The following is an 18,411-nucleotide window of genomic DNA, read 5'->3' as shown; positions in this document are numbered from 1 at the left end:
GTGTAATTCTCTTCAGTGTAACGTTTCTTTTAATATTCAACATTGCTATTAATGCAGTGTTTTCAATCATTCATTCATCCCCCCGAGATTTCTCGTTTGTTTTTATAAAATATATTATAGTTGTCTTCCAATTTCTAAGGGGAAAGACGATTTGAAAGAAGTGTTTTGCGTTAACAGAATTAAACTCGTATCTCAAAGCACAACTGTATATATATATATATATATCTTCTATATATTTTTTTTCAACTTGTGCAGTTTAAACTTTACTTTCCTTCTTTCTGATTCCATCTTTTTTTTTTTTTGGTGTTGCCTTATTTTTTCCCTTCTTTAACTCTGTCCAACTCATAACTCATGTACAGCGCTGTGAAAAAGTATTGGCCCCCTTCTCAAAATTCTTATATTTTTGCAGTTTCCCCCACTTTAATGCTTAAGATCATCAAACAAATGTAAATATCAAACAAGTATAACCTAAGTGAACTTAAGATGTTGTTTTTAAATGATTTCATTTATTAAGGAACGAAAAATTACTCAGTTACCTGGCCCTGTGTAAAAAAGTAAACCAAACCTAACGACTGGTTGGACCATCCTCAGCAACAACTGAGATCAAGCATTTTCCATAACTGCCAATGAGACTTTCACATCTTTGTGGGGATATTTTTGGCTCACTCTTCCTTGCAGATGTGCTTGAATTCAGCAAAAATTTAGTGTTTTCGAGCATGAACGAATGAATTAACCAAGAATTGTGATTAACCACAATTAATTCATGATGTAACAAGGAGGGTAATTACTTTTTCACACAGGGCCAGATAACTTTTTTCCCCCTTAATAAATGACATCATTTGAAAACATTTTAAGTTCACTTGGGTTATATTTGATTATTTACATCTGTTTGATGATCTTAAAGTGGGGAAACCATGCAAAAATTTAAGAATACTTTTGTATTCTTAAATTGTATTATTGTATTTTTGGCCCAGTCGGTTTACATGACTCCCAAAAAAATCCTTTCAACTTCAACAGTATAAAATGTCACCGTGAAGTTAAAAGTCCAAAATAAATAAATTTCAAGTGCCTCACGTGACACCCACAAGTAGTATTCGGCATTTTGCAATAAACCTTTGATGCCAAACTCAAACCCTCGTTCTTATTTTCACCACCACAGCATAACTTAATAATAAGTTGACAGCATAACTCTATGCACTTTGTTTTTATTAGATTCTTCAAAAAGAGAGGATAGGTACACAATATTTACACAGGTGCTGGTGCTATCAAAACGTGTTTGTGGAAGGAAGAGAGGTGATGCACTCCTAATAACCTTCAGCTACAGATGTTCGTGAGCTGCAATGTCCATACTTACTACTGTGAGAGCAACTGACTCAACATAAAATGAATGACAACTATGAGTGAGCAGGAAGAGGAGTGAAAGACAGATCATGCATGGGGGAGGAAAGAAAGCTTAAGTGAGGGAGGAAAAAGAAAAGTTGAGAAAAGGTTAATGGGAGCAGATGAGAAGTTCATATGGGCTTGGGGTAGAGCGTTGAGAGGCAGATATCAAAGAGGAAGTGACAAAAGACTGATGAGTAATCAATAGTACATGGGAGCAAAAATACTGAAAACATTTTTGTTTTAGGCTTCAGAAGGGGAAACAAAAACATTCCAAATGTGCATGTGTTAAGGCCTGGCGGAGATTTTAACTTAAACATACAGCAGCAGATAAAGCAATTCACTACGCGACCGGGACTATTCACCAGAAAACAATGCTTCTCATTTAAAAAAATAAATGGGACAAACAGAAACAACTTGAGGGATATTAACTCCCATGTTAAAATAAAGGGAGGGGTAAGAAATAAAAATAAAAAAAAAACACCACATAAGTTGCACATGAGAGGGTCATACAGATATCTTGGCTGTCAAGAGGCGTGAGACTGGACTTGCTCAGTGACTCTCCCGCTTGTTCTCTGGAGGAGGTTTACCCCACTCAGCATCCTCATGTTTCCTCTGTGCGCTCCTGCAATGCAGTAAGCTGTGTGAACAGCTGAAGAAGGGGGGAACGCCTCAGGAAAGGGTTCAGAGCGGGTCAGGGGACAAGGAGGAGAATAGGTCAAAAACAAAAAAGGGGTGGGGTGGGGAAGAAGAAGACATGTTGAGATCAATTGTCATGACACAAAATTACAATGTCCAATTCCACATCAGGTAATGCACATTGCTGGGTAAATTTTTTTTAAGTCAGGGGCAGGGAACATTCGCGGCTTAAATATTTTGGGGCTTTACAACAGTCTTTTTCTCTCTCATTAGAACTTAAATTGTTCTCGCATGCCACATAATATGGTCCATGCGCCGCAGATTCCCCACCCCAACATTACATCTTTGGAGGCCGGTTGATTTTTTTTTTTTTTTTTTTTTTTTTCTCAAGCTCTGACTGGGACCAGAAGCACTGCTCTGTACACAGCAATAGAAAACTATACACTTACCATGTGTGGATACACCTATGTTACAAAACCACTGCAGAATGAACCACAGCAAAGATCATACAATATTTACAGTATTTTTCATAGAAAAAAAAATGCATTCAGTGCGTTCCTTAAAATGCCTCTCAACAGTTCACAATTTTCAAATAAAAATGTATTAACGACTGTACTTTAAGCATGTTTGAGTAAGACTTGAGTGCAGGCTAGTTTTCTGGCAGACTCAAGAAATCAAACTACTGCCATGTCAATGTCATTAATTTTGACTGAACAAGAGTAATTTGAAAGATTTCATCGCTACGTGACTATTGGTAAAAAGAGAAATTCAGACAGCAGTCCCTGTGAAATTTAGACTGATGTTTATACTAAATTCATTTCATTTTAACGTGTTTAAAATCATCATTGCAGCAGCATGCGTCTTTTCTAGCATACATTTAAAGGCCAAATACTGCTGTCCAACCCGCAGAAAAAAAAAAAAAAAAAATCTAATTTGGGGGGAGGGGGGTGATGGTCGGGGGAGTTCATGACATTTTGCGGGCATCCGCCACGTTCCGCAGAGTCCTTGTCTTACCAGCCTTATTCGCAAAAACGAGATCCATAAATACTGCATACAAACCGCACGTCGTCATCTCTCTTTCTACGGCCACATTCTGTGGCCGCCTTCTGAGCTGAGGAAGGGGACGAGCACCATAGAAGAGCCGGCGTAAGGAGCTTCCACCTGAGGTTGAGCAGACTCCTCAAGATCCATAGGAGGAGAGCTTCAGATTGGAGGCGGGAACAATGAAGATGCTAGCTCCAGCTCAAGAGTCATTGCCTTCTGACTTGATGTCACTTGACAGTGACTGAACTAGGAAGTGAAATAAGAGTCCCAAACTCTCCTTCAAGCGATTGTGGACAAGGAACTGGATGAGAAGCCAAAGTGTAGACACCTTCAGGAACCAGGCATGTAGTAGACAGGGTATACAAACCACAACTTCCTCCTCTTCTTGTTGTTAACCTCGCTGGGGGTCTTCGCGTTTTTTGTGTGTGTATCACAGTCTCTGGAATTGAATGTGGTTCTGTGGTCTTCAAACATGACTGGGAATAGCTGCATCTCTTCTTCTTGAGACTTGCGGTCTTGGAGCTGTTGACTTGGGGAAGGAAGAAAACATAACAGGACACTGTTAGCGTTGACATCTGACAGGGCTAATGGAACAGGAAGCATCGCTATAGTGCCCTCCCTCGTGTGGCTGTGTGACTTTTTGGCCTCTAAAGTATTGCATTATTGGAAGCAGCTGGGGAGAATCTTAAGTTAACTTGGGGGTTTCTGCCATCCCTATTGTAATTAGAACAAATTGGCTGTGTGCATAGGACAGTGTCATCTGTGTAACTTCGCTAAATGACTCTTGGATTCTAAACTTTCATCTCCTACGGGACATTTCATCAGTGTTCTAAATAGATTCTATATGGTTGTTGGTCTGGTCTGCCTCTTTATGAACTGGCTGAGGTATCATAAAGTGCACTCACTGCATTTAGTCAATACTCTGGATCTGTACTGCCCCCTATGTGCCCACCCTTGAAATCCACTAAGCCCACCCTCTCAGGAGGCAGCGAGAGCAGTGGTGCTGCTTTTGCAGTCTATCCTTAGGGAGTCTGAGGGGGTGAATGTGACACCCAACCCAGTAAGAAACTCCATACAGGAGTCTAAAGCAGGGAAGCCTAGTGTGGATTGCACATACTCCACCGGCAAGTCGGGCCTAAATCTGTGGACAAGAGAAAAATCAACATCAGAACTTCAGTGTGTTTCGGTTTCATGTTTAAAAGTACAGTGAACCCCCTGGTTCTTGAATATTTTTATTTAATTTACTGCCATGCAAGTTTATATTTGTCAACTGGAATCCGAACATTCTACTGCTGATAACTCAAGACCAGAAAAAGGTACAGTGGTGTGAAAAAGTGTTTGGCCCTTCCTGATTTCTTATATTTTGCATTTTTGCCACACTTATATGTTTCTCATCATCAAACAAACTGAAATATTGGTCAAAGACAAGCGATTGCCCTCCACTGTTAAAACATAACTGTGGTTTATCATACCCGAGTTCAATTTCTTAGCCACACCGAGGCCTGATACTGCCACACCTGTTTGCAAAAAATAAATGGGGGAACTTATTTTTATTTTTTTTAAATCACTTAAATAGGACCTGACTGACAAAGTGAAACACAAAAGATCCTAGAAAGCTAGACATCATACCGAGATCTAAAGAAATTTAGGATCACATGAGAATGAAAGTAATTGAGATCATCAGTGTGGATGGGAAAGGTTATAAAGTCACAAATGGCAAAAACAGAACAGTGGTGAACCTTCCCAGAGTGGCCGGCCGACCAAAATTACCAAGAGCCCAGCAACGACTCATCCAAGAGGTCACAAAAGACCCCAGAACAACATCAAAAGAACTGCAGGCCTCACTTGCCTCAGTGTTCATGACTCCATCATAAGAAAAAGACTGGGGGGGAAATGGCCTACATGGCAGAGTTCCAAGACAAAAACCACTGCTGAGCAAAAAGAACATTAAGTCACATCTCAATTTTGCCAGAACTCATCTTGATGAATCCCAAGACTTTAGGGGAATTACTCTGTGGTCAGACGAGACAAAAGTTGAACTTTTTGAAGGTGTGTCCCCCATTACATCTGACGTATAAGTACCACATTTTAAAAAAAGAACATACAGACCGTAAAATATGGTGGTGGTAGTGTATTGGTCTGGGGCCGTTTTGCTGCTTTTGGACCTGGAAGACTAGATAAACTGTGATAAATGGAACCATAAACTCTGCTGTCTACCAAAAATCCTGAAGGAGAATGTCCGACCATCTGTTCGCAACTTCAAGCTGAAACGAACTTGGGTTATGCAGAAGGACAATGCTGCAAAAAACACCAGAAACTCCACATCTGAATGGCTGAAGAAAACAAAATGAAGATTTTAGAGTGGCCTAGTCAATGTCAATGTCGCGACCTGAATCCTTAAAGAAACAGTTCATGCTTGAAAACCCTCCAATGTGGCTGAATTACAACTATTCTGCAAAGATGAGTGTGCCAAAATTCCTCCACAGCGCTGTAAGAGACTCATTGCAAGTTATTGCAAATGCTTGATTGCAGTTGTTGCTGCTTAGGGTTGCCCAACCAGTTATTAGGTTTAGGGGGCAATCACTTTTTTCCCCACACAGGGCCATGTGGGTTTGAAAATAATCAATAACTGCACATGTCCACTTCTGTTTTATTTGACTAATATTTAAATTTGTTTGCTGATGGGAAACATTTAAGTGTGACAAACATGCAACAAATTTAGAAATCAGGAATGGGGGCAAACAGTTTTTCACACCACTGTATAAACAAATTATTTCTGGTGAAAGAAGACCCTTACCCTTTTGGTAAGTTTGATATTTATATAGTCACAGAACACAGTATTCTGTGGGTCTTGAGAAAATGCTCTGGCAAATTGTTGGCAAAACGGGAAACTCTGCTTTGAAAATTGCTGGCAGTGAATGAATTAAAGTGAGTGGGAGGGGTAAACTATCAACGCGTAATTTAATAATCACAGGGGTTCACTGTATATTTTTCACGGTAGAATGTCTTACGTTTTGACTATGGCCCGAAGTGCAACCTTTCGTTCCCTTTCAACAAACTTGTCAATGAGGTATGAAGCCATGCGCGGAGCTTCCTGATACAACTTGAAGAAACGACGGTAGTTTCCTAGAGCCCAGGCAGCACGGAGAGCGAGAGCGTGAGCAACACACACGTCCGCTTTCAGTGCCGTAGTCAAGTACACCAGCTCAGTGATAAGATCTGTGGTTGGGAAGAACTGGGATTCAAATGGGAAATCAAATGGAAAGAAGTGTGTCTGTGATGACCATACCTCCAGAGTTTTTAGTAAAGATGTAGTACAACAAGCGATATGCTGTAAACTCTCCGACGTTCTCTGAGGGGTTGTCCTTGTAGAGGGCCTTCAGCTGCGTCTGGCACTGGTTGAATTCCTCATGGTCGCCCTAATACAAAACATGGTCTTTTAGTTTCATTATGACACTCACTAAAACAAAGCTTTCATTCTGCTAAGTGAGCAGTCTCACCTTTTCCAGGGCAATGCGTGCATGACACTCGTACACTTCCACAGTGAATTCCGTACGAACTCCTTGGACCTGTGAAGAAAATGATCAACTTTTACTTAAAGAAAAAAAAGAAACAAAAAGCATGCCAAATGTGATGGAAACTAACCGTGAGGTCCTGTCGTATGGACTTCATCTGTTCACAAGCGTAAGGGTAGTCCTGTTTGGTTTTCCAGTCAGCTTTCACAGCCTGTAAAGATTTTTTTAACACCTGCAGAACAGAGACAAAAGAGTTTGCACTTTATCATTTCTTATTTTCCATACACAAAATCCCCCTTATGACCTACTACAGTGTTTCCCTACTATATCGAGGTCCATCCGTCATACCCCTGCTATAGTGCAGATTTTTTAAATTTCAGACATACGAACAAATTTTACATGTTATTAAGACCAAGAAAAAGCAAAGGTCTTCAAGTTACTCTTACTGATTCCTGTAATAGTGTGTGCTATGCTATCCATATCACATTTATATTTTCTATATCCACAATTGCTGCTGAAAGGATTCAAATTTCCCATTGTGGGACTAAGAAAGGTTCTCTTATATTACAAATATTTATTAATAATAATGTACTTTTAACCAGCCCACGTTCTGGAGTGACTGATGCAGTGACATACTAATTCATTTCCAGTTCAGACGCGGCGTCCTGTGTGGACGTCTATTATTTTATATTTATATCTCTAAACACGTAATAATTGGCCTGTTAGTTTGTTGTTCAACGTTGGTTACTCTCTGCGAAAATGCGGTTCCAGCCAGACCTACGTGTACCATATCAGCAAATCACTTATTCCGATGTTTTGCTACTGCATGTAACAATATCTTAGGAATTACCATGAGTTTGACATAATATTTGCCTATCCACTGCTCATCCTCCCATCGTGACACTTGAAAGAAGCATGCTAAGTGTAGCTTATTCACTATCATGGATGCTCAGTGACTTACAATGCATTGACACCGTATGCAAAGAGAACTTTCCCCTGCGTGGCTCGACAGCCGGGAGGCGTAATAAAATAGCGTGCGCAAACCTACTGTTCAATGTGGACGCACCTGTAACGTCAGACACTGGATTTTTTTTTTCCCATTAACTCCTAACAATTTTTTTGTTTCAATATCTGGAACAATCAGTGTTACTACCGTAATGAGTGATTTCCGTTACAAAATACAGACTTTCTGTAACATTTGACAGCTCTGTCAACCCCTTTGTCGTTGTTCCCACAGAGCAGAGGGTACTGTTGTATGCTGTTGTGTTGATGCTTGGTATCAGCTTGGAGAAGCGGCAAATTATCCGTATATCAGTGGGGGGGGGGGGGGGGGAGTCTAGCGTGCATCCCGAGTTTACAATTAGTGTAACATCTATGCCAATTTCCAATAGCCCGCGTATGGCGTTTTGCATGTTAGCATTAAGGTAGCAGACTTTCATTAGATGGAATATGTTTGTTGTTTTGTTTTTTTTAAATTTTGATGTTTAAATACACAATGTTTAATTATCTTTTGTTTCATGTCAATTTTACAAAAATTTTTACCTGGGCGTGACAAAAAGCAGGTATTTGTAGAAATGTGCGAGCTAAGTGCATTTCTTTTCATTTCCTCAAAGTGATGATCTACAATAGTCTCCTACTTCTTGACAGGAAAAGGAGAATGGGCCCAACAATTAAATCATGTGGGAGGGGTAAAACCATTTTAAAAATGTGCTATTGCTTTTTTGTTTGGGGGGGGTTGTCTCTCAAGCTCACAGATTTTCACCTACCACAGGTGGGTCTGGAACACATTGCCCGCGATAAACAGGGGTTGACTTTGCTATATATAAAAAAAAGATGACTGAAAACTCACATGAATAGGGCGAACAGTGGTGGGGTCTGGGGCACAGGTGAGCCTCAGGTAAGATTTTGTGATGTCCTGACATGTCCCAACAATGGGACAGTCCTCCCAGCTGAGGGCCTCCTGTGTCCCATCAGGCAGGTCCAGAGAGTTAATAGACAGCACCAGGGGCTCCGAGCGAAGCTGCTTCTGGAAGCGTGCTGCTCTGCTCTGCTTCTTGGCTTCCCTGTCAGGTTCATGGAAATCCAAACCAGCATTTCCACCTTTTCTCTTCTTACCACCAGGTGTATTGGAGTCATCCATGTTTCTAAGAAATGGAAGGGCAGAGTTATTCCAAATGTTATATGGCAATAGCATGAGGAGGTACATCATCAGAATGAGACAATTTTGCCATTACCTCCTCCCCCTAGCTTTACCGCCTCTTCCTCGCCCCCTCTCCCCCGCATGCCCTCGATCCCTGTCGTTGCCACGCCCACGACCACCTTTCTGGTTTCGTCTCGAAAGCTGAGGTCGGAGATCACTGGAAAGGCTGTTGTCTGACTGTGAGCCAGAATCGCTGGGTAGAAGAATAGAATGGCTGTGACACAAAAAAAAAAAAAAAAAAGACAAAATAGACTAGGAGAGTGATTCCCAACCACTGTGTGCCATGAGACATCAGGTGTGCCGTGGGAAATTATACAACTTTACTTAGTTGTTCCAAAAAGTATTTAATACATCTATATTCATGTCTATGCCAGTAATGTATATAGTGATGGGAAGAACAATTAAATGCTCTTCAACTCGATGGCAGAATGTGTAATTACCGGTATGTGTATCCACCCGTCAGCATGACATGCTTTGGATCAACTGAGGTCAGGAAACGCTGCATTGGCGCCAGTTAATGTGTTTACCTGCGCCGGTGTCTTTGGTTGCTCCGGTCGCGGTTTCTGCCGGGGGCTGGGGAGGGGGAGCGCGAAGAGGAGTGTGAAGAACTGGAAGAGGGACTGCGCTGAGAAAAGATATTCCTGTAGTGACCCAATCTTTGACCTCCACCCCTGCCTCGCGACGCAGCTGCTGTACTTCCACCTCGACTCACTGAAGCGTCAACACATCTCGGGACGGCATGCCAGCGAGACTGCTTACCCTTTAAACTACAAATTTAAAAGGACAAAAATCTCAAGCGATCAGTTATATAAAAAAATTATGTAAAAAAAAAAAAATGTCACTATCATGACACGAGACAGTTTCAGGAGTTTTCTGTAATTACTCTGGCAGTGGTTCACGGTCCCAGTCGATAGTGTAAGCAGATCCATCCTTTAAACGGTCCTGCAGAACCTCCTTCAGCACCTTCTCTGTGCGATCTTTGTCTTCCTCACTCTCACAGGCTGTGAAACAGCGCTGTACGTACTCCTTCATGGCTGGCGGCCAGTCCTGGGGTCTGCGGATATACGTTAGTAGGTCAGACCATTGTCTCACAAATAGTAAAAACAGTCCTGAGCAGCAGGTCCGTTTGGTACCGTGTCTGAGGTGCAGCGCTGGCATTCACTGGAGAGGATGGGGCTGGATTGAGTCCAGCAGGCTGCTCGTTTGGTGAGAATGCCTGGTTAGAAGTGGTGACCTGATAAGGCCTCTTGGGAATATTGAACTTCATAGGTGCAGTGCCAGGTGACTCTGTGGTGACAAAAACGTCATGAAAACGAAATAATGTTTCCCCTGCTATGTTACGGTTCACACCCCTGCTATACCAGATTTTGGTTTTTTATAATTTGTTTTTACAGTATACAGGCAAGACCGTATTTTAGAGTTGGGCACCTTCAGTGTAATACCACAACATGCTCGGTATCTGAGGCCAACTGGAAGAGATCCAGCATAGTTAAAAGCATAGCATAGTTTCTTCAGTGTACAGTACCATGCTTTGCTGTTTTGATATTCGCTATATCCGCAGAGCAGAGATAATATATGCCTGTGATTATTGTTGTATGCTGTTCGATGTAGTGTTGCTTTGTGTGTGTTAAAGCAGCCGTTGTTGGAAGGTTTAATTACCTTAGCATATATGCTAATTTTCGTTACACAAATTCTATAAAACAGTTTGGTTTTTCAACTCTACGTTTAATTCCCTTTCATTTTATGTGTCAGTTTTAAAGAAAACCTAAACTGGGAGTAATCGCTTGAAGCAAGCACACTTCCCCACTTATTTGGAGAACTGTTCAAGTAAGAGACTGAAAAGAGGCACTATGGATTATTTTTCTAAATGTGTTTTAATAAGTTGCATTTTAATGTGTGAAGTGTATTTTAATACTGGAGCTGCCTGGATCACGTCTCGTGATAAACAGGGGTTCACAGTAAACAGATTTTTGTCCAATTTAAAACACAAAACTACATCAAGTTTTTTGTGATAAAGGTCACTTTTATGACTGATATAACTCTTACGTTTCATACGATGCCAGAGTTGCTGTCCTTGGTTTTGGCTTTTAGGCTTATTAGCCTCTCCTCTGCCTATTCCTGCTCCGTACTGCCCTGCTTGCTGCTGGGATGGACTCTGTGGAGGTTGAAAATTGTTCTGGGCCTGAAAGCCTCCTCCATAGTTGGGCCTTCCAGGGCAAGAGTTGTAAACCTGCATCTGGTTGGGATCCCCGTGTGGATATGGCATGGAATTGTAAGCACTGTGCGGTGGCGGAGGGGGGTATTGAGAATTGGGTGGGTGAGGCAAGGGTGGGGGTGGAGGAGCGGCAGTTTTTTCTGTGGTGGTTGGGCTTTGGGGTGGCTGAGGAGTAGAGGGGGGTTGAGAGGGGTAGTTGGGGGATTGGTCTTCCATTCCAGGTACCGGAGGTGGCTTGGGAAAGAAATAAGATAATTTTAGGCAAAAAGATGAGCCAGCTATGACAAAACCTTGTTGTGTAAGACTTGCAGAGTATTTTCTTAAATTAAAACAGACTGCTTTTCTGTTGTTGTAGGATCACAACAGAACAACATTCAGATATACCGCAAAAGCTGAAAAAAATTTTTTGACTACATGACCTACCTACCTTGTGAAGTGTGTTCTGTATAAAAAAATAAAAATAAAAATAAGGTAAATGGACTGACCTTAGTGGGTACGGAAAGTTTTCAGACCCCCTTAAATTTTTCACTGTTATATTGCAGCCAAGCGGCCGACTGGTTAGAGCGTCAGCCTCACAGTTCTGAGGACCCAGGTTCAATCCCTGGCCCCGACTGTGTGGAGTTTGCATATTCTCCCCGTGCCTGCGTGGGTTTTCTCCGGGCACTCCGGTTTCCTCCCACATCCCAAAAACATGCATAAATTGGAGACTCTAAATTGCCCATAAGTGTGACTGTGAGTGCGAATGGTTGTTTGTTTGTATGTGCTCTGCGATTGGCTGGCAACCAGTTCAGGGTGTACCCCCCCTCCTGCCCGATGACAGCTGGGATAGGCTCCAGCACGCCCGCGACCCTAGTGAGGACAAGCGGCTCAGAAAATGGATGGATGGATGGATATTGCAGCCATTTGTTAAAATCATTTAAGTTCACTTTTTTCCTCATTAATGTACACACAGCACCCAATATTGACAGGAAAAAAAACATAACTTGAAATTTTTGCTGATTTATTAAAAAAGAAAATGAAATATCACACAGTCATAAGTATTCAGACAATTTGGCTGTGACATTTAACTCGGGTGCTGTCCATTTCTTCTGATCATCCTTAAAATGGTTCTACACCTACATTGGAGTCCAGCTGTGTTTGATTATACTTTATTAGGAGCCACACACCTGTCTATACAAGACCTTACAGCTCACAGTGCATGTCAGAGCAAATGAGAATCATGAGGTCGAAGGAACTGCCTGAAGAGCTCAGAGACAGAATTGTGGTAAGGCACAGATCTGGCCAAGGTTACAAAAAAAAATTATTCTGAAATGGAAGACGTTTGGGACGATCAGAACCCTTCCTAGAGCTGGCATTCTGGCCAAACTGAGCAATTGGGGGAGAAGAGCCTTGGTGGGAGAGGTAAAGAAGAACCCAAAGATCACTGTGACTGAGCTCCAGCGATGCAGTCGGGAGAAAGTTCTAGAAAGTCAACCATCACTGCAGCCCTCCACCAGTCGGGGCTTTATGGCAGAGCGGCCGGACGGAAGCCTCTCCTCAGTGCAAGACACATGAAAGCCTGCATGGAGTTGGCTTAAAAAAAATTTTTTTTTTTTAAACTCCTGAAGGACTCCAAGATGGTGAGAAATAAGATTATTTGGTCTGATGAGACCAAGATAGAAATTGTTGGCCTAATTCTAAGTGGCATGTGTGGAGAGAACCAGGCACTGCTCATCACCTGTCCAATACAGTCCCAACAGTGAAGCATGGTGGTGGCAGCATCATGCTGTGGGTGTGTTTTTGAGCTGTAGGGACAGTGAGACTGGTTGCAATCGAAGAAAAGATGAATGCGGCCAAGTACAGGGATATCCTGGACAAAAACCTTTTCAAGAGTGCTCAGAACCTCAGACTGGGCCGAAGGTTCACCTTCGAAAAAGACAATGACCCTAAGCACACAGGTAAAATACAGAAGGAGTTGCTTCAGAACAACTTCGTGACTGTTTTTGAATGGCCCAGCCAGAGCCCTGTCTTAAACCCAATTGAGCATCTCTGGAAAGACCTGAAAATGGCTACCGACCAAAGTTCACCATCCAACCTGACAGACGTGGAGGATCTGCGAGGAGGAATGGCAGATGCTCCAAATCCAAATATGAAAAACTTGTTGCATCATTCCCAAAAAGATGGCTGTATTAGCTCAAAAGGGTACTTCACCTAAATACTGAGCAAAGGGTCTGAATGCTTATGGCTGTGTGATATTTCAGTTTTCCTTTTTTAATAAATCTGTAAAAATGCCAACAATTCAGTTTTCTTTTATGTCAATATGAGGTGCTGTGAGTACATTAATGTGGAAAAATAACTTACCGTATTTTCGCGACCATAATGCGCACCGTATTATAAGGCGCAGTCTCAGTTACGGGGTCTACTTCTGTATTTAACACATAAGGCGCACCATATTATTGGGCGTAGGCATGGTAAAACATACCTGAAAACATACGGTAGCATGTATGCACGCTAAAACATACGCAAGCATGCATGCTCGGATATGTTTTTAAAAAGGCAGCGGGACCAAAACTGAGTTCGGTTGTACTTTATTGAAGTATTTAACAATGTACTCACGTTATTTTTTTTATCAATCCTCATCCACAAATCCAACAAAGTCCTAATCTTCTGTATCCGAAATGAACAGCTGGGCAAGTTCTCCATCAAACATGCCAGGTTCCCTCTCGTCATTGTGGAAGTCAGTCTCGTTGCCGGGGGGCTGTTCAGCAATGATGCCGGCTTTCGCGAAAGCTCAGACAACAGTCAAAGCAGATATCTTAGCCCAGGCATCCACAATCTATAAGCGTGTCTCTTCATAGGTGCCATTTTCGGGGGTCCTTACCCAAACCGATGTTTTGCACAATGCACATTCCGGCACTATATACCTACCGGGGGCGTGCCTTTAGCGTCCTCTTTCACGCGCACCCTTCCCCCTTTAACGTCCGCATGCTGTCCACATTCACGTCCGTCTTTCCTCTATATAAGCAGCGCGTCGGCAGGAAATGCTCCCAGTCAGTCAAGCGCAGCGCTCATCCAAGTCACAACAACATTTACAGATTTTGGAACTCTGTGCACACATAAGGCATGCCACATAATAAGGCACCCTTCCATTTTGGGGAAAATGTAAGTCCGCCTTATGGTCGTGAAAATACGGTAAGTTGAGCGGCAGCAGCAAATCGTCATCATCCTCCATGTACTTTTTAGTCACCAAATGTCACCAGAATCAAGGGGAGGCCAACTTGACATCAGACTGTCATGTTGTCGTAAAATATCGTAAATGATTTTAGCAAATGGCTGCAATATAAAAAAAGTTGACAAATGTAAGGGGGTCGGAATAATTTCCATACCCACTGTATATAGTGCTTTATCTACACCATCACAGTGCCCAAAGCGCTATACATTTACCCATTCATGCACCAATGGGCGGTTGCTGCCATGCAATGCGCTGCCAGGCCCACTGGGAGAAATTAAGGGTTCGGTGTCTTTCCCAAGGACACTTCGACATGCAGACAGTTTGGAGTCGGGATTCGAACCGGTGACCCTTAGGTCACTGGACGACCCGCTCTACCAACTGAGCCACAGCCGTCCCCGCTTATGTTTACACAAGCACAAAACTGCAATGTTCTGTTACTGCCTGCTACTTTAATTTTCATCTACAAGCAAGACTGAGTAATTAATTTATACTAAGGGGGAAATAAGGAGATGGTGAGACAATACCCAAAATAAATTGTCTTCTACATTTCATACCTGTCCATTTGAGGTTGGCGGTGTTGGGTAAGGACCTGGGGGAACGGCATACTGATTTTGTGGATATCCAACTCCATACTGTAAAGAAAGTACAGTATGTTATCATGTTACATATGGGACAACTTTTGTTTTTATTGACATTCAGGTGAGTGCTTACCGGATTCATGGGGTAGTAGTAGTTATAGGGGTATGTGTATCCTGGATACTGAGGCTGATTTTGCTGGTACCATTGATAATATTGCTGTTGTTGCATGGCGGCAGCGTCGTTCACACCTGCCTGAAACTGACAAGTTGTACTTGCATTATGATAAGCACCGGGAGGAATGAAATGCACTTTTATGTTGTAAACATCACTACTGTGTTTTACAAAGTAAAGGAGAGAAAAGGCTGACTTACCTCAGCTGCTGCCCGGTTGGCTTGTGTTGTCTTGGCATTGCTCTGACTCTTGCTAATTGAAGCAAGTGCTTGCCTTGCTTTCTCCCATTCTGGGTTTTCTTGAACATGGTTCTCGACAGCACCACCACCGTAAGACCTGTCATCCAAACCAGACTTAGTAAGGAGCAGTAAAAGCAGAGTAACTTATATAATGAAGAACATGTGAAGCTTCTCAATAACGTCTCATTACAATTTAACAAATTATACAAGGAAATGAATAGACACATTTATAATACTTAATACAGAGTGGATATAGAAGACCCGCCCCCTCATTTAATACACTTCTTTATGGGCACCACTAGTTGCACTAAACAAGAGCGTGGTCAATTTATTGGTATATTTTCTGGTTGCAGTGCTCTATGGCAAGCCTTTTTAACATTTAAAAGTTAAGTTTGACGATACGAAATTAACGTTGTAGATAACATCATCATCATTCTGACTAGTCGTAATTACATTTTGAATAGTCGAAATTTTCATTCAAGATATCTGTAACCGAATTTTGACTAGTCAAAACAGCAGAACGCGACATCTGTAATTCAGTTTCACCTAGTCGAAATTTAATTACAGATATCTGCAACGTCATTTCGCCTAGGCCAAATGACGTCACATTTGCCATTCATTGTGTATGGGGTCATCATTACAGATATCTACAATTCCAGATATCCGCTTGTGCATTACAGATATATACAATTAGATAACTGTCCATAAATCCAGTTTAAGAGATCTACATTTTGATTTCACCTCGTTAAAATTTGATTTTGACTATCCGAAATGGACATGTAAATATCTTGAATGGAGCTGAATTCGAGATATCTTGAACTGGAATTATGACTAGTCAGTAGGCTTTACATGATCAGGATTTTTGGGGCCGATCACCCATCAGCAAGTTTAAGAAACCGATCACAAGATGGAGGAGTATGTCTACGCATAGTGACAGACAGAACGAATGAATGGTCTTCTATTAGATGGCAGGAAGTAAATACAGTAATTAATGCATCCACTTTTTGTGGTATTTTTGTTTGGTGGTGTGCTGTGAGATTTTTCAATTGTAAAATGTTCCTTGGCTCCATAAAGGTTGGAAATCACTGCTCTAGTCAGATCGTGTATTCTAATCAGTCAGGTCAAAACAACATGACAGAAATAACGGGTGGTAACTTACTGTAGTTAAATTACTTCATTGTAATTAAATTACTTGACCTACACCGAAACTTTAGAGCATGATTCGACAGAACGGCGGCATGTTTACATACAACCGTCAGTGCTAGTAGTAAATGTCTTTTGCGGAGACATCAATGACGTCACTGATGGGATCGACGAATGATGACATTAAAGATGATCAGCATAAAATGCTAATTATCGGCCGATACCGATCAGGCCGATAAAATCGGTGTAAAGTCTACTAGTCAGAATCAAATTGTAGATATACCAAAAGGTAGAGATAGCTACAATACCGCTGCAGATATCCGCAAACGACAGTGGATATCCGGAATTGAATTGTAGATATTAAATTACTTGACCTACACCGAAACTTTAGAGCATGATTCGACAGAACGGCGGCATGTTTACATACAACCGTCAGTGCTAGTAGTAAATGTCTTTTGCGGAGACATCAATGACGTCACTGATGGGATCGACGAATGATGACATTAAAGATGATCAGCATAAAATGCTAATTATCGGCCGATACCGATCAGGCCGATAAAATCGGTGTAAAGTCTACTAGTCAGAATCAAATTGTAGATATACCAAAAGGTAGAGATAGCTACAATACCGCTGCAGATATCCGCAAACGACAGTGGATATCCGGAATTGAATTGTAGATATCTGTAATGACGAACTCCATACACATACACAATGAAAGGCAAAAGTGACATTTGTCCTTGGCGAAATGACGTTGCAGATATCAGAAATGCTCATTGTGGATAGGAGGATTCAAGTTACAGATATCACTAATGTTCTACATGACTAGGCGAAAATGAATTACAGATATCTTCCACAGATATCCAGTCTAGCTATTAAATGTTAAGGAGACTTGCCATAGTGCTCTCTTCAGGTCATCCATGTCCCGTTTCTTTGACCAGTATCATTAGCATAAATCCATATTTAAAAAAAGTGCTATCTATTGCATGAGGTGGCCAGGGAATTGGGCCATACCCTTCCAATCTACCAGTCTGGAAATGCTTTATTTAGGAAGCTATTACCATACACAGTTGCAATTGGATTAAGGGTTTAGAAAACCATTGAGTATATAAAACTAACCTAATTACAATCTCGTCAATTGTTTCCGTAACAAAAACATCGAAAAGATACTTTGTGGACACCCTACACATTAAAAAAAGATTGAAAATGTTTTAATAAAAAAACAGGTCAGCATAAATATCGTTGGTATGATTTCATTTCCGTTTACTAGTTGAAACGTGCTCGTCATCAACCTTTTTCTATGCTAAAATGTTAACGCTTCTCCCGTCGAGGTGTCCCAAACAGAGCTCAGTGTGATATTATATCCAAACATGCGTCTTATTCCCTGGAGAAGTGTTACATACCAGTTATTTTTCGGGGCTGTTTGTGCCGTGTTGGCCGCCATTTCGCCTCTCATCAAAGCTAGCTTCACGCTAGCTAGGACGGCTTCCTTTTCGCTAGCTCGCACAGGAGCTAGGCTAACACTGTTAGCTACCTGGGCTAAATCCTAACGTGTAGAGGAAAAAAACGGCAGGTCACCCGTCAATGAACTACACTGTCTGTATACGAGAACGTGACTGTAGCTTTTACTCTAATTTAATTTAATGTATATATCCCAACGGAGAGCACCATATGGGATAGAATGGACTCCGTCGTCCCCAAAAAAGTTGGACAGCCTAGGTTCACGAATACAAAATGGCAGCTCGGCAAAACGCCAATCCCTGTGACGTATAGTGGCAGGATCTGCGTCACTGTTTCGTCTCTATTTAACGGACTCGGCAGCTTCCAAACAGTTATTTAAAAACGCGAAAATTTGACCAAGGACGTTAATCATGTAATCATTTGGAATTCGGTCATATTTTCTCTTTAAACTAGCGGGTGGGAACTGGGAAATAACAAAGTACAAATAGTTACTGTACTAACTAGATTTTCTAGCTGACGAACTTTTTCTGTTTACTCCCTTCATCTTGAAAGATATAGATATATGTACTTTCTACCCCAGTGGTTCTTATACTTTTTACTCCAAGTGCCACCTCAAA

The 18,411-nt window shown here is 41.7% G+C and overlaps 1 protein-coding gene across 2 annotated transcripts; it reads right to left on the bottom strand.

The window, feature by feature from the left end:
• Positions 1–1,189: 1,189 nt before the first annotated feature.
• leng8 (leukocyte receptor cluster (LRC) member 8) lies at positions 1,190–18,090 on the bottom strand. 2 transcript variants are annotated; one of them, XM_061674533.1, is made up of 15 exons: positions 17,737–18,090; positions 15,155–15,290; positions 14,916–15,041; positions 14,759–14,836; positions 10,825–11,227; positions 9,912–10,065; positions 9,662–9,832; positions 9,306–9,545; positions 8,813–8,992; positions 8,428–8,722; positions 6,709–6,810; positions 6,564–6,632; positions 6,353–6,482; positions 6,075–6,282; positions 1,190–4,204 (listed from the first exon to the last, which is right to left on the bottom strand). In XM_061674533.1, exons 1-15 carry the CDS (start codon positions 17,787–17,789, stop codon positions 4,042–4,044), a joined length of 2,508 nt encoding a protein of 835 aa, XP_061530517.1. In that variant the 5' UTR covers positions 17,790–18,090; the 3' UTR covers positions 1,190–4,041. The 2 variants fall into 2 exon arrangements, with proteins under 2 accessions (XP_061530517.1, XP_061530518.1); XM_061674534.1 differs by having other exon boundaries at positions 8,813–8,971.
• Positions 18,091–18,411: the final 321 nt, after the last annotated feature.

The sequence above is a fragment of the Phycodurus eques genome, chromosome 4, assembly GCF_024500275.1.
Source record: "Phycodurus eques isolate BA_2022a chromosome 4, UOR_Pequ_1.1, whole genome shotgun sequence".
In the NCBI taxonomy this organism is placed as follows: Eukaryota; Metazoa; Chordata; class Actinopteri; order Syngnathiformes; family Syngnathidae; genus Phycodurus; species Phycodurus eques.
This window is presented reverse-complemented; position numbering and strand designations above follow the sequence as displayed.